The sequence below is a fragment of the Taeniopygia guttata genome, chromosome 1A (genome assembly GCF_048771995.1).
Source record: "Taeniopygia guttata chromosome 1A, bTaeGut7.mat, whole genome shotgun sequence".
Taxonomy (NCBI): Eukaryota; Metazoa; Chordata; class Aves; order Passeriformes; family Estrildidae; genus Taeniopygia; species Taeniopygia guttata.
This window is the reverse complement of record NC_133025.1, coordinates 39,571,642-39,587,621: the sequence shown is the minus strand read 5'-3', so window position 1 is coordinate 39,587,621 and position 15,980 is coordinate 39,571,642. Positions and strand designations below refer to the sequence as shown.

Here is a 15,980-nt window from a genome sequence, read left to right as displayed (position 1 = left end):
TCTAGAATTAGCACTAGAACACGTTATTAGGAAAAGCGGTGCTGGATTCTCTTTTAATTGAGTTCAAACAGATGGTTTAATTTCTGAAATGCTAATCTACTGGTGTGAGTTTTCTGTTTCATGGCACTTTATTTCTGATTGATACCAAGAGCAAATTTACCAGGCAAAGGCAATCTTGCTCTCTCCAGGAACTGATGTAGGAAGCACAGTATCCCCTGCTAGATTACTATCAGACTGTAAATCACAATCAAGCGCATAAATCTATCCATGATAGGCCATCTTCAATTCCACAACTTCAGCAGACTGCATCTTCACAACTACTACCTTTCACCATCTCAAAGCATAATGATTTGTTTTATTTAACTCAATAGTATAAATCATGACTATTTAATTTCCTATTAATTAATTTCAAAATCCTAGTTTTCAAATCATTCAGTAAATGAGCATCACATTTGAGTCCAAACACAAACATTGTGCAGTTGTTTTTTTTTCATTCTTGAAGAGTAAGGACAGGAAAAAAAAGAGTATCTATCTACTAAGATGTAGAAAAAAAAAATTAGTGTTCTAAAATGCTAGATTAAACAAATCTGCGCTCCAAGGGACAGGCCTAGCTGACTTTACATCATCTTTTTTCTTCAAGCATTTCTGATGGTGGACTGAACATGAGATCAAGACTACATGAGATAAAGATTGGCATAATGAAAATACATATTAAAAATAATGTGAGATTTCCATTCAAGTTAACTGAGATGCAATCCCACAACATTTCTGACTCAAAGTCTTGACAATAAATTAGCTCAAGTATTATTTTTTATGAGAATGCCTTCACTTTGGAGAATTTATGAACTATTCAAGGATTGCATCACCTAATGGTACTGGGAGAACACTGGTAGGTGCTCAGAGAAAACAGAATCTATAATATAATACTTCTCTGATTAACGTCTTGAGAAACACACTAAACCAACAATAAACATGTATGATTTTTGTGAAAACATGGTCTTTTTCTTTTTTGGAGATTTACTCACATAACATTTTGAACCTGTGGGCAACAGAGCCTAGACTGGAAAATGGTTGTACTAACCAAAGTACACTGGGGTACCTTTTTTTTTTTTCTATTGTGAAGAAAAGACTTTATTAGCAAGCACACAAGGGATTGCCATCAGAAATACTGAAAACCTGGAATGATCTATGTGCTACGTAAATAGCATATGAAATATCAGAGAGCTTCTTTCTCCCAGACTATGTTCTTAGCACAAAATTATTGTTTCAACAGTTGTTGGCAAGAGAAATTGATTATTTAATGGAGTCCTAAAGGTTAAATAAATTAGAAAAGAGGAGTTAGTATATAGATGACTATTTCCAACATTTGTTTCCCCTTTTAGTAAAAGCATGTTTATACATTTCACTGTTCATGAAGTTGAATGACTTGGAAAATACATTACATCAATAGTTAGACTGTAGAAGGACTAATATTTATGGGAAATTTGTAAACATTTTTATAGCTATAAATGAAATTAAAAACACTCTGAATTACCATAACAATGAATTTATGGCTTACTTTGCCAAGTGGTTCTGGGTAGGCAGCTTACTGCTTGGAAAACTTTAAGCTAAGGACAGCTCATAGGTGCTTGCATGCTTCCACATGAAATCAGAACATACAGAGTCCAATTTATTTCACATATGCAGGAGAAACAGAAGCAACTCTAAATAAATCAATGGTGATATTGCAATACAATATCTGTATAAACAGAAGAAACTTCAATGAATGTATTTTCATTTCAGTCATTTAGAACTTGCACAGACAAAACAGCTCTGATTGATTAGGATATCAATGTACAACAAATTGTTCTAGATGGGAAATAAACAGCAACTTAAACACATTTTAATTCAGTTTCAAAACTCACAAATTACACTGACTAAACCAATTGATCTTAGACATTTATGTGTTTAACTACTTGTACAATCAGGAAAGTACAAATCAACTCCCCATAACCTAACTCTTACAAAAGTGAAGATGAGAACTGTAATGACAAGATTTCCAGCTTCTTCCTCTGCATCTTACACAAAGATGGATCATAATATTGAGAAATAGATTTATGTATTCTATAATTGCCCCAAAGCACATTCAATTTTTGCTTTTACAGAGCTGCTACAATGCAGGAGAAAACACATACATGATTTTCTGGGGTAAGGCGATAAATATTCTCATATATTTCCCAAAGGAAATTCAGTGTTTTCCACAGCTGAGTAAATCGGTTTTCAAATTATATAACTCATTCTGATATTGTATTTCAGGTACAGGTAAGTATCCTCATTCCAACAGCCTGTATTCTTTCTCCCTTGATGGAGATCACAGGGATGGAAAACACTACATGAGGTTTCTTGTTTCTTGTGTTGTATTTTTTTAAGGTGGGAGACACTAATCTGTGCTGAAGTAGGAATACTTTAAGATTCAGAGCAACACAGAAGCCTGTCTTGAAGCTGACAATTATGCACAACAACCCCTGCAAATGTGTAATAAAAGTATTTTGGAGCGCCTTGAACAAATACAATTGCAAATACAGAAATAAATAGTTTTGTTCAAAAGAATAAATGCTGTTTTTCCCAAATAGCTGGATGTAAATAATGTATCTGCCCTGGACTTAGCCCCAGACAAGAAGGGGTGAAGCAAAACAACAACAAAGAAAATTGAGCTGGGGACTAATAAGATTCTACAAAGCTCAGAGAGACTTTGTGCATGGATAAACTCTTTACATGGGGAAATATTGCTATTTATGTGTAAATACTGAAGAGTCTTTATACCTGAAATGAAGGGAATCTTGCATTTACTTAATTTTCCTGAATTTTTCCATTCTGCACAACCTTTAAGCTAGGTCACCCTTGAACTATGCAGACTGGAAAATGTCACAGATATTCTGATATCAAGTCTCAGAGTCATTTTTTTCATGGTGTTTCAACAGTCTAACCAATCTACAGTGACCAAGAAAGGGCTCTCTTAACCTTTGGAGATCAGAAAATGATGTCCTCTTTTCAATAAGGATGTTCCACTATCTCCTCTTCCAGTGGAGCTGATCCATGCCTAAGCATCTCACCCCTGTATCTGTTTAAATTCAAACTATTATAAACATGTCATCTGGAAATACAGTTCTCATCAGTCATGCCTATTCTTCTTATTAGGAAGCCACAGGAGCTGTTTTAGTGCCTGAAAGTCCTAAATGCCCTGTAACAATTGGTTCAGTCTTTAGCAGGAAGAGAGGAAGGACTGGATCCTGGGAAGTTTTCTTTTTCCTCACATCTTCAACAGGAACAAAGAAAGGAGTCATTTTCAGAAGGCCAAGAGCCCTGCTGGGCTGCAAGGAATCCACAGCCATTCATATTACTGAGGCAGAAAGTTTGGCACACTTGAGAGGAAGCCTTAAACAATGTGAGGCTTAGCAGCAACTGGTGCTGGTAGTAGGAAGATGTGCAGCCCTGAGACAGGGCAGGAGAAGCTGGGAGCATCTCTGAGGGCACACGGGCACTCAATAGAAGTGCCTTCTGTTCCACTTTCAGTACAGGCAGACAACTGAACAGATGGATCTGCTGGATGCTAAGTACTTAGAAATACAGCTCTGTGGTCATGCCATAGCACCAATAGATAAAGCTAAAATATTACCAGGTGTTCATTATTTTGAATAAAGAAGTAAACAGGCAGAACAACATTTTAAAACAAGGATTTGCAGCTGTAAATTGTCATGTTTTAGTGACAATAATACAGTGTTAATACCATACATATACTGGTTTTCTAGGGAATTATGTCAGCTTTATCTGTACTATGCTCCAGAAACCAGGAGTATGGACAGCAGGGCACTCCAGTTGCATTAGAATAACAAGGACTAGGTAGACCTGCTTAAAAGAGCTGCAGAAACAGCAGGAGATACATTGCTGATCAGGGATCTGCTGTATCCCTGGAGCACAGCACAGTGTGGCTGTGACATTGGATCCAGTGTAGCCAGTTTTTGTGTCACCTGAGGATCAGTGGCAGACAGTGCAAGAATCGCTGTTAAACCATCCACTACTGCCATAATCAGTAGATTTAACATAGCATAAGCTCTTAAAAAAGTATGAAAATTCTCCCTGGAAAGAACAGGACACCTCCTTGACAAAACAGGCAAAATGCATTTAAGCTTTTCCCCTCACAATTACGCCAAATCCGGTAAAGCTACATGAGGCTACTGAATCTTCATGAGAAAATCATAGGAAAATTTGGCACAGAAACATTGAAGGAAAAAATATATAATAAAGTAGATCTTGATTACAGATGTTTCAAGACAAAAATACTACATTTACTTTCTTTTTTTAAAGATGTATATACTAGTGTAAGTATTTTCTTTTAGAAGTCTTGCCATGAATAAACCCCATGAATTATGAACACTTTCCTTAAGAAGGCAGTGAAAGCATGTTATCTCTAAGTTGCCTATGAAATTACAGTCAATTATGTAGAAACCACTAGCATTCTTTTTTCACTAGTTAGACAGCTTGAGGTAGTGCTTATTGCAAGCCTGGAGCCCTTGGCATGAAATCTGTACTCCAGCATTGGGAAAAAAAATTAAAGAAGCACTTGTAGAAACTGCTTTTTAATATGATATTGTGTTAACTGATTACATAAGCCCTTCAACTCAAAAAATAGTTTCATCCCCCACATCATGATTAAACCATCTAGTGGAATTGTATTTATTTTGCTTATAGGTACATTTCTCCTTTCCTCCTCACTCTCTGTGTGTGTCTTTATGTATGTTGTTACAGTAAGACATTTAATCAAGCCCTTTTGAAGTGGTAGAGTGGAAACAGCTGTATCTGACAATGTGCTGATGACATGGGGCTTAAAGCTGTCATGAGCTCCAGATTGCAGGCAGCACTAATATGTGGTTGGGATGGTAGTGACTTACAGGTCATGACACCTCCTTGAGGAATGCTCCTAAGCCAATCAGCTCAAGGTGGTGGCTCAAAGTCTTAAGGCTCTGGTGAGCTCTCTTTCATTTAATACTCTTGAGGTCACACTTCAAAGTGCCCTTTCTTCTCAAAAGACATTGGCCATATGTGGGGGTTCTAGAGCAGCTTTTTAAAGACTGGCTGCTTCAGGCTTAAAAAATTAGACTTAAAAAATTAGAAACACAGCTCTATTACACAAATGATATCTTAAAAGTTGAACAAAGGCTGAAGCTTAAGTTGGTATCTCACACTCTTGTAAAGAATGGCAATTTAAAGACAGTTTCCAGATGACTGACTTTTTCCACAACAAAGCAAGCTTAAAGCTCACATTTTAGAGTGCCTAACGACTTGTTAAAACAATTTCCTGTTTTGTGAAAATTACAGTATGTAGGGCACACAGAAATCACTTTGAATACAGCTTCAGCAATACTCACACTAATTACTGTATAAATGTCCAAGAAACTTATGGTTTCATTTCTTCATGCAACTGAATTTATTAAAACTAGACTAATGTGATTACTGTACACACAAGGCAACACTGCTAGAACAAACACGTGTTTCTCTCTGAGAAGGCTCTAAAATGATTTTGTTTTGATCATGGTACAACATACAATGCAGTAACATATTTTTTGGAAAGCATTCATAAAGATCAAGGGGTTAGGGAGGCTAATCTCTGTAGGTTACCTACAGAGTTGAAGGAAGAAAAGAAAGTCCTGTAAGAAATAATTGATTGCAAATAAAAGTAGGTTTGTTTTCTGAACTGCTTCCTCGATTACTTTCTACCCCTTGGCTGTCCAAGAGAAGTTGACTCTCTGAAAGCTAAAATAGACATAGCTTGAGAATGCTTGCTTCTTCAGTAAAGACAAATTGTTCCCATCTTCAAAGCAGCAGTGTGTTCTAGAGAAAATACTGTTCTTCTGAAACTTGTCTGGAAATTACTTTCATGGAGGATAAATCCCCACCTACTGTAAATAAGGCCAATTGTGAACATTATTAAGAAAACAGCTAGGTCTACATCTCAAGCACTAATACAGCCAGACTTGTTTTTAATTTGCACCCAAGCTCCTTTTCAACTGGCGCAGCTATTGCATTAGTGTTTTAATTCTTTCACCATCTGCAGACAGAATGTGTATCCAAAAGCAAGGATGGCATTCAAGATGTGGCTATATATTCTAACACACCTTTGCTGTATTCAGTCGTTCCTTTACTGAGTATATTTTTTTTTTTGCAAATACTTAATTCGTTGTAATAAGACTTGTAATGAAAAAATAAATTGTATTCTCAGATCTCTCAAAATTAGTTCACTGATGAATGAATCATCTCCAATATTGCAAAAATAAAATCTTTTTATGCTTGCTCTCTTAGAAACAAAGCCTGCAAGTTTCAGAGAAGTTACATTTTCTGTAACTGAATACTGTGTTTCTGGCAATGCTTTTAGCTGCCTTAGTCACAACTTTTCTAAAAATGGATTAGTTGAATGAGAATGGGATTCAGACATGCAGGCATATTGGTGCTCACTGTTGTTCTCCCATTCTGAGACACTGAAATAAAAGGGCTTGTCTCAGAGATAAATGCAAGAATGGAGACTGCTGTCTGGAAAAAGCACTAAAATAGCAAATTAAGTATCTCTGAAAGTAGCAAATCAGGTGACCATTAAAACTGGACATGGGCGCAGAAAAGCTCAGCAGAGCAGTTTCTGGATCCAAAGGGTTTATACATTAGGGAGCAGATGAGGAATTGTACATAAAGTATTGCTTCATTCCAAAAGCAACAAGAATGGTTGAGAAACCAAAGGGATGCAAAAGGAGGACAGAATGCTAAGAACCAAACTGTGTCATGATAGCTAAATGAGCATAAAAAATTCACTAACCATCAGTAAAAGACTATGTTTACTGTATAACTTAAATCTCTTACTTCTCTTAAAGACTGTATCTTATAGTATTAATATTAGAGATATTATACAATATGTAATATTTGTAAAGAAATAGATACAAGAGAGTGGAAATCTGAGTTCTGTTTGAGGCTGCGCTAGATGAAAATCTCTCAGGAGCCAGACATTGGTCTAAAGTTATTCTAAAGAATAAGTGATAATTTAATTGTCTTGGCAGCGTGAAAGAAAGAAGTTCATAACAAAGAAATGGATCTTCCACTTGGGATCTGGCCAAGTGGTTGGGGAACCAAAGGAAAAAAGTCATACTGAAAAAAAACTAGAGTGCCAGTTTACTTGGGATGCTGCTCCAAAATTCACTCATATCAAACAGTACTGTTTAGAGCACTGGAAGAAGGAAGACACTTATTAAACAGCCCCTTTGAGCACTTAATTGTATTAGTAACAAGGCCGATCCACTGCACACAATGAGACTTCAATGGTGTCACAGCATTCTCACTAAGAGGCAATTTAGGGGCAGACTCGGTAGCAGCTAAATAGATGCACACAAGTACACAGATAAGTATGTGCTTACATACATGGAGTGGTAGGAATCTGTATATTACGTCACATGAATACATCTAGTAGTTTGAATTTTCTGTCAAGAAATGTTTCTAGACCATTAGTGGTGAATACAAAAAAAAAAAAAAAACAAAAAAACAAAAAAACCAACCAAAGATCCTTCAAGCACTTATTCTGTTTAAAGATATTTCATTATCATTTTGACTCACATAATTTTGCTGATTCTTTATATTTGGATACACAGGCCACATACAAAATACCAAAATCCACTGTGGGCATTTTCAGGCTGTTAGTATGATTTCTATGAAGTTCTGGCCTGGGCCACTTCAGTCTCTAGAACAATATCTGGACACACTCTAAGCAGCTGGTTCAGTCAGCACTAGAGAATAGCTCTGGGCACATTTAATTTATCGGCACAGATGCAACCATGGAGTACACAGTTCTTAATCGCTTTCATTCCATTTTCCTTAGGAAAGATTGGGGGCTTTTGTCTTACTATGTATGCATTAAACTGCTTACTACTAAGTAAGCCTCCTCAAGTAGCTTCTTTACCTTCCATTATAAAACTAGCATGGTAAAATTGAGAGTTAATAACAATAAGAAAAATATATATGACTACTTGTGGTTTTGTTTACATTTTTGAGACATATCCCTGTGAAGTCATCAGAAAGTTGATAATGGCTGTGAAAATGGATAGAAGTTTCCCACTCTGCACCAATAAAATATTCTTTAAAAGTTGTGAACCACATGCACACCATGCTAGCTATAAAATTAAACTATCACCTAGAAAATTAAAGTATAATTATTTTTTGAAGAAAGCTGAACACCAGTACCTATTAGATTTTTACTTACACTAATCAAAGTTAGAAGAAAGTTTCTACAATAATTGTTTTGATAATCTTATTCTTCAAAAAGGATACTTTGGTCATAACATGTAAAGCTTGTTATCCATAATCAGAAATACATAACCTTTAGAGTACTATTGCTAATGAGCTTGCTGTGAGTCACTCCAAAGCTCTCTGAGAAACCTCACACATATAACCTTATTTATATAGGGTTATACACAATAAACTTATTTCTTAGTTTCTGAGAAGCATTTTGCGCATACAATGAAGCACAGAAAAGAAAAATTGTACCAATTTGCAGACAGCTGAGGGAATACTTTCAACATTAAGGTACCCTCTTCGAAAAAGGCAAAAGTATCTTGCATTATGCAAGCATGATGAATCACAAAGTTTTTAGTGTTATTTCACAAAGTATGAAGTAATGAAATAAGTAGTTTTTTGAGAGTTCTTAAGAGACAGTATGAAAATCAGTAATTTCATATGAATAAGTTATTATGGGGTTTTTTTATATTTTGTGGTTGCTTTTGATTCTTAGCTCTGAAAACTCTTCTAAGTATTTTTTCCAAGCTTGGGTGTTTCCTTTTTTTTAAAATTGCATTTGCTGACTTGTATCCTTGAATTTGGCACTACAGACTTCTGTGAAAGAAATTTTCCTAGGTTTGATTTATTGTATAGACAAAGTGTTATGTATCTAAAATAAATTCTGCCCCATTTATATTCATGATTTTTTCCTCAAAATATGAAGGTAACTGAAAAGAAATATATATTAAAGTAAAAAATGGTAAGTAAAAACTATTTTATTCTTTAATTCCTGATGCAATGAAAATTGGAAATGAGCTTCCCTTCTTAAAAGTCATGTCACTCACTCCTACATATAACTGCTCAAACAGTATTTATTTGCCAATATACAACTACATCAGAGATAAACATCTTTATGTTTGCTGAACAACGTTTGCCAGAAGTTCATGACAGATGAAAATGCATAAACGTATTATTAAAAATTCCTTAAACTGTGGCTCACAGGATATCTTTTCATTCTCTTTTACTAGTGAAGAGATGGAATTGGAAAAGCTTTCCAAACTTAACACATTTAAACATAGATAAATAAATCTAAGTCTAAAAGTCTTTTCCAAGTATGTTAGCCAAGACTTATGGCTAGACCACTTCACTGAGGCATCTTGAAAGTGCAGTGACTGGTCTGACACATGAACAGCTTCATCTGACTACCCAATAATTAACTACTAAGAGGACATATGTAACACAGGCTGAGAGATCAAATGCTCCAGCAAGAACTTCTCCTCAGCACAAAGAGTCAGTACTACAGCATGTTCATCAACTTATGTAATGGATATCATTAAGAAAGTACTTACATTAGGTCTCAATCCTGCTGCCATTTCATAATACTTCTCAGCCTCTTCATTAAGACTGGCTTGTCTATCAGGATGGAAAAGAACGATATAGTTACACCTCATTTTTCTTGTGTTAAAATTAAACCATACCTAAAGAAGCATAGGTAGAAACGAAACACTGCAACTGCTCCCTGGTGTTTAAGGATATTACCCTAACAAATGCACAAAATACGTAAATCCAAGAGTTTTCTTATAGTTGAGAATGCCCATTAGCACAAATCCTCTTTGGTTACTTCATTTTCTTTTTAGTTCTTCAATTATATTAGTACATAATGGAAGGAAATACAGAAGGCTGAACACTCATCTAAGGCAAAAGCAGAGACATACCAGTCCTCACCAGAAGAAAATGTGGCTCATTTTTTGTTATCAGACATACTTAAATTCTGAAACTGTATATTATAATATAATGTAGTGTCTCACTTTGTGCCCTACCAAAACCACTATAACTCCAGTAAAAAAAGAAAAAAAGTCAGGGAACATAAAGTTTTCTAAAAACTAGGTTTCCATGATTGAGGCAATTAATTCAGGAAAGAGTTCTGATTTCAACATTTACTCACATAATTCTGACCAGGCATTTAAATGTAAATCTCATATTCCAAAAGAATCAGATGAGTTTCTGGTTACCTACGTGCTCCTCATAGTTTAGTTTTTATTTCTTCTCCTGAGTTTTTAGTTTAATGTCTTCAAACAAAAATGCAGTATGCTGCCAAAGAAATCCAAACATGTTTTTGTCTCAACAGGCCCTTTTCTTATTACTTCTCTCAAATTCCTCTCTTCTCCTTTTGTCTCCACCTTCTTAATTTTTCCTTGACTATTGATTTTGGCTACTAATACAATGAATATCAGTTGATCACATACATGCCAAGGGAAAGATGGCAAATCTGTAAGAACAACCAAACAGGACTCTCAGGTGGGCTACTTATCTTCTGCTAAAGTTATTTGCTATTTTCCTATGAATCACAGTGTTAAGTCCTTTCATAAGAGACTTAGGACATGAGATCTTCAGCATATTTGTACTTGTTATGTGATTGCAGCTGCATTTCTGTGATGCAAAATGGACACATTAGAAAACAAGGATAAGACTGAAGGGTTGGCTGTTTGATTTCTTTTTTCATTCTTTTCCTGCTTTTGCAAACAGTTACTAGTTCAAAAAGTATCAATCAACTGAGCACTTGTTTTACCTTGTTCATTACATGAGCTTTTACATGATTTGTTATCAGATTGTGTTCTAATTTTGTTTCTGTCTACCCAGATTTTAAACATTAGCCACATAATAAACGGACAGGCAATTAATCCCAAACATGTTTTTACAGCTATGGGTCTTGGGAGGAGAAAGAGAGAAAGGATAATCCCTTTGAAGTTTCTAATGTAATTCCTGTGCAAGCTGAAACCACTTCATGACTAAAAATTTGCTAAATAGAACCTGGTTTATACCTGTTAACTGTTTTAAATTACTTTGCACATGTATCATTGACTCAGTGGTTGCAGTGGTTAGAAATGATTGAATGTCTAAAAATATTCATTCAACCTGCTTCTGAATCACTCCTGCTGGGCATCAGTAGCACTTCAAATAATTGAAAAAAAAAATAATCTCATACTTTGGAATTTCAGGATTTACAGCCAGGCACTGTAAAATGAAACATGTTACAGAGTTTTTTTTTATTTTTCCCTGTTTGCACAGAACTGTCAGGACACAAATCACTTCTGAAGTGGTGAAATAACATACAATAAACAAGGTGCCTTTCCCAGGAGGCAAATACAAATGCTACACTTCACCTCCAAAAAGAGTTGCTGGCATGTGAGTGTGGAACACATTAAAATCCTGTGCCCCCTTTAGGCCTGTGGCAGGCTTGCTTTCCTGCCGCATGGACATCTTGGAACAAGGATCATTAATTGCCAAGCAGAAATCAGTTTGAATATAAAATTCTCTGTTAAAAACAGTGTATAGAAATGAATCCACAGCACAGTAACCTGGTCAGAAAAATGCTAGTTCCATTTTTTGTGCATTCAGCAACAGCTCCTTTAGCTAAGATGCTGCAGAATTCTGATTCCTATTTTCACTGCAAATCTAAGCTAGAAATTAATTATGTTAAGTCCTGAAACATCTTTCCCTTGAGAAAAATTAAAGGCACAGAGGTAGGAAATTGCAGTAACCCTATGCCACTGAGCAGTAAAGAGCTCTGGATCAACGTCAAATAATGGAAGGCCACTATTAAAAGTAACATAACTCACATTAGAGTAAAATATTAGATAAAATGTTGATAAAAAAACAGAGAAGAAGGAAAGGGAGCAAAGAGAGCTTCAGAAGAGAGTCTTTTTCATAGTTATGAATATTTCACATATATGTGAAATATATATTTCAAATATATATGAATTACATATTTCATATATATTTTAACCTCTATCCTAAACCTCTTCATGAGAGCTGCCCTTGAAAACATCTGAATTTCCCCACTAACAACTAGCATCCAGTCTTGTTTTAAGGGAAAAAATGTTTCCACTTTTTTATTCTCTCATATCTCTTAACCTGAGCTTCCAGACCAAACGATTCCCCATATCCAGCTGACTAAGAGTGATACCTAAAAATGTGCTTGATGACACATCATTCTGAGATTCTCCTGACACTCTGCTATAATCAGTTTACATTCATTTTGATTTTTACACTGTTCACTGGAAAAAATACTGTTGCAAGAGGAAAAACACCACCAACGCTGAGTGATTTAGATACATGTGAGTGAGAAAGGGTTAGTTTCAACTTGCCTGCTGCTTGCTACAAGGCTTCAGATTGTTGATTTTAACAATAAAATCAAAGATGTCAGCACACCTACAAAGAAATTGTTTTCAGCAATTCCTATTTTAAAATGCTAAATGACTTCCTTAATGCATCTTTTTGTGTAACAACAACATTATCAGGCTTTATAATCAGTTGCTCTGTTGCAATGAACCATTCATTCACAGTTGTTCTTTTTTGTTTTAAAAATCTATATAGACTATATGCTTTGCCATAGATAAATATTTAAGCACACGGATAGTAAATAAAGGATGAATATAATTCGTTCAGACAATAACATAGGGTTAAGTTTTGCCTATGATACTGTATCAGCTATTACACTCCATGTTTGGTCAGTGTATTCTGGACAGCCAAAATACTCTTGCAGAAAAATCGCTGAAAAATAAGGAACATGTAGTACTGCTCTAATCTAGACTTCTGTTTTCAACAGCCTAAAACCATCCCAACTTCATGTCACTTGAGACTTTCCCAGAACAAGTCTCTCACAAAAGCCTGGAAAATGAGTTTTTCCTACAAAATGTGTTTTTAAGCAAAGAGGTCTTTTTCCTAAATCTGTTTTCATGTGGAGACAAGGTGAAATTCTTCTCCTGTTTCTAATTACTATGGCAGTGCCACCACCCTTCATTCTAGAAATGCTCATTCTCTCGCCTGCAGGAAGCCTTGCTCCTGGCAGCTCACCTGGTCCAGGAGAGCAAAGGGAACCATTGTTAACCCAGGGCTCAGCCACCAAAGCTGCAGCCACCAAACAGCATCGGGCACACGCCTCACTGCTCGGCTCAGAGATTTCAAACTCCTCTAAGCAAGAGCACTGCAAACACTACAAACATTAAACACATGACCAGATACTGCTTTAAGAACCACCCAAATGGCTGCATGACCCTTGAAGAAAGCTGTCTGGAAAACAAATTTACTGAGAAAATGAATTTTGCAGACAAGTGTTATGCAAGTTAAAAGTTACCAGACTGTTGCAAAGAAATTAATTGCATTCAGCACACATCTCACCCCCCTTACAGATGACTTGAATCGTCTTGCATTGCATTAACGGGTTGCTACAGAAGCAATTTAGGAAAAAAAATTAATAATTATAAAGTAGTTAGGAAAGGGGAGTTCTCTCAATAATGCAAACAGAACTAAATAATTAATTTTTTTTTTTTACTTCAGATTCAGTCACAAAGAGAGGAAATCAGCAACGTTGGAATATCTGATTGGAAGAGCAGATATTCTTCTTGTGACTGCTAAACTGAGAACAGGCTCTCTATAAATACAGCTACTGCATTTGGATGCAGTTAACAATTCTGTTGCAAATTTAAGAAAAAGAAATTTAACTTGCAGCACTCCAGTTCTAAATTTTCAGAAGCTGGTATTTTTTATTTAGGTTGCACTTTAATTTTTTTTCTTCAGCAAGTAGGGGGATTTAAAAAAAAAAGGAAAATATTTTAGCACTAGACTAGAAAAATAAATTGCATTTTGAGAAAATAATATGTTTATTTTATATCCAAAACAGCTGTAAACCAAGAAATGTCTTCATATTCCTGAGTCTTGTGACACTCCTTAGGCTAATGGTGGAAACAGTAGTAGGAGAGGAGAGAAAGATGTTTCCTTCCTAACTCAAAAATATATCACTGTGTAAAATATTTGGTCCAAAAAAGAAAATATCAGAATCTATACAAAAATCTAAGCTTCTGTTATTATCTTTCAGTCATTTTGGAAACCTTGCATCATCCACATTAATATCAATTTCTGTCTCCTATTCCACAACACGTCTTTAAAATTTATCCCATGTCTCTCACAAGAGTAATTTCATTTTCATGCTCTGTGAACTTCTATAATGTATTTTCTATCTCACAGCTGTGCAGTTCATTCAAAATTCGTACTCACTTACCAGTCAGTTTTTATAGCTCTCTAGGGTACCTAAAGAGCAGTTGGTCACCTACTTGAAATTATGTCAGCCTTTCATTTCTGACTGTCTTTAGCATTGCGTTTCTATCAGTGTCACTCTGTGCCAGCTGGAGTACTCTCTTCTTTCCATCCTCCTTTGTGTCTTGGTATCTGTTTTCCTCTTGGAATCACCTCAACCCTCCATTGTTCTAAAGATCCTAAAAATTATCTGCTTCTGAAGAGCCAGACTCCTGGTGGATTTGTAGCTGCTCTGTTACAATGAATGAATATGCATTGCCCTTGTCCAACAAGTATCACAGAAGCAATATATTTGAATTAATTGCTAAGTAAAGCAGTGAACAAGGACGGACAACAAAATCATAACCTATAGCAAAAAATCAATCAGATGCTAACACATGGGGTTTTGAGCAAATACCTGTCAGCACTGAATTCAGCTGTGCCACCCTGACTCTTTCTAAATCCTCCAGACCACTTTAGACTCTCAGAGAGTATTAGGAAGATATTATGATCTTTCACAAAGAGAGCTGAGTATAAAGTGAAAAATTAGATCAACTGGGCATCCCAAAGCAGCACAAGGGATTCTAGCTAAACTAAAGCAGGCCTATTTTTTTAAGTGTTTCAGTTTAGTGCATTTTCTTTGTTTTTGAAGGTTTTGGCTTTGCACTTACAGTAAAAATTGAGAATGCAGCTTAGAATCACTGAGCTCATTGCTTGTCAAGGCCTCCCAAGAACAGTACACTACCAAACAGATCAAGTAGGGCAACCATGGCTGATGTATAGCACAGCAGCATAGCTATTACTTTGAAAGTGAAAAAATACTCATATCGTGATGTAAATATATATGCTTCAAAGACCTCAAACACTACACTGAGTGTTCACAGAGAAAGCAGGAGATTTATTAAACCTATTTCCAAAATAGTATTGATTTATACCACCACATTTTATAATACACACAATCATACCACTAAACCATCTTCTACAACACACTCACTAAAATCAAGAATCTGACCCCTCTGTACCTTTCTAAATTCAGCTGTCATGCCTTACTTGCTAGCCTTCTGCCTGTGAATTTGTAACATTAATCTAAAGGTTTCAAATTACTGAATTCTGTCTTGAGAGATATCATTCACAAAATAATCCTGGGGAAGGATCCTTAAAATAGCTCATACACCTCTGTCAGGTCAAACTGTTGTTTACCAATGAGCCATTTGTCTTGGTTTCCTTTCTAATCTACAAGCAGTAAGTTATTTTTTTAAAAATAACTTTTGATTCTACCTTCTCTTTTATAGTATTTTCATTTTCTTTAATTTCTTATTTAAATGCTAAAATATAAAAGAGCCTAGTAAGATATCTTCAGCAGAGAAATTATCTCAAGAACTGTTTTGTGCTAATGAAGTGAATTTTTTTATTTCCTTTTTCATGCATTTTCTATGCTTAGATATCATCTAAATGAAATCAAGTATCCTTATAGCTGTTAAGTGGAAAATAGAAAATAATTAGATAGTTATCCTAGAAATAAGCATGGAGGATACCTATTACAGTAATGTGAGTTTAATGATACTGTTAAACTCACAGACAGGAGCTTAATGTTACTGAATAACCAGGTCTGACAGCTT

General features: G+C 35.5%; 1 protein-coding gene across 3 annotated transcripts in view; it reads right to left on the bottom strand.

The window, feature by feature from the left end:
* TMTC2 (transmembrane O-mannosyltransferase targeting cadherins 2) overlaps positions 1 to 15,980 on the bottom strand; it is a 267,444-nt gene that overhangs the window by 49,546 nt on the left and 201,918 nt on the right. For all 3 annotated transcript variants that reach the window (XM_072923133.1, XM_030260616.4, XM_072923134.1), the window contains one exon: positions 9,636 to 9,699. In XM_072923133.1, the coding sequence (XP_072779234.1) occupies positions 9,636 to 9,699 (64 nt within the window). The remainder of the gene's footprint in view (positions 1 to 9,635; positions 9,700 to 15,980) is intronic.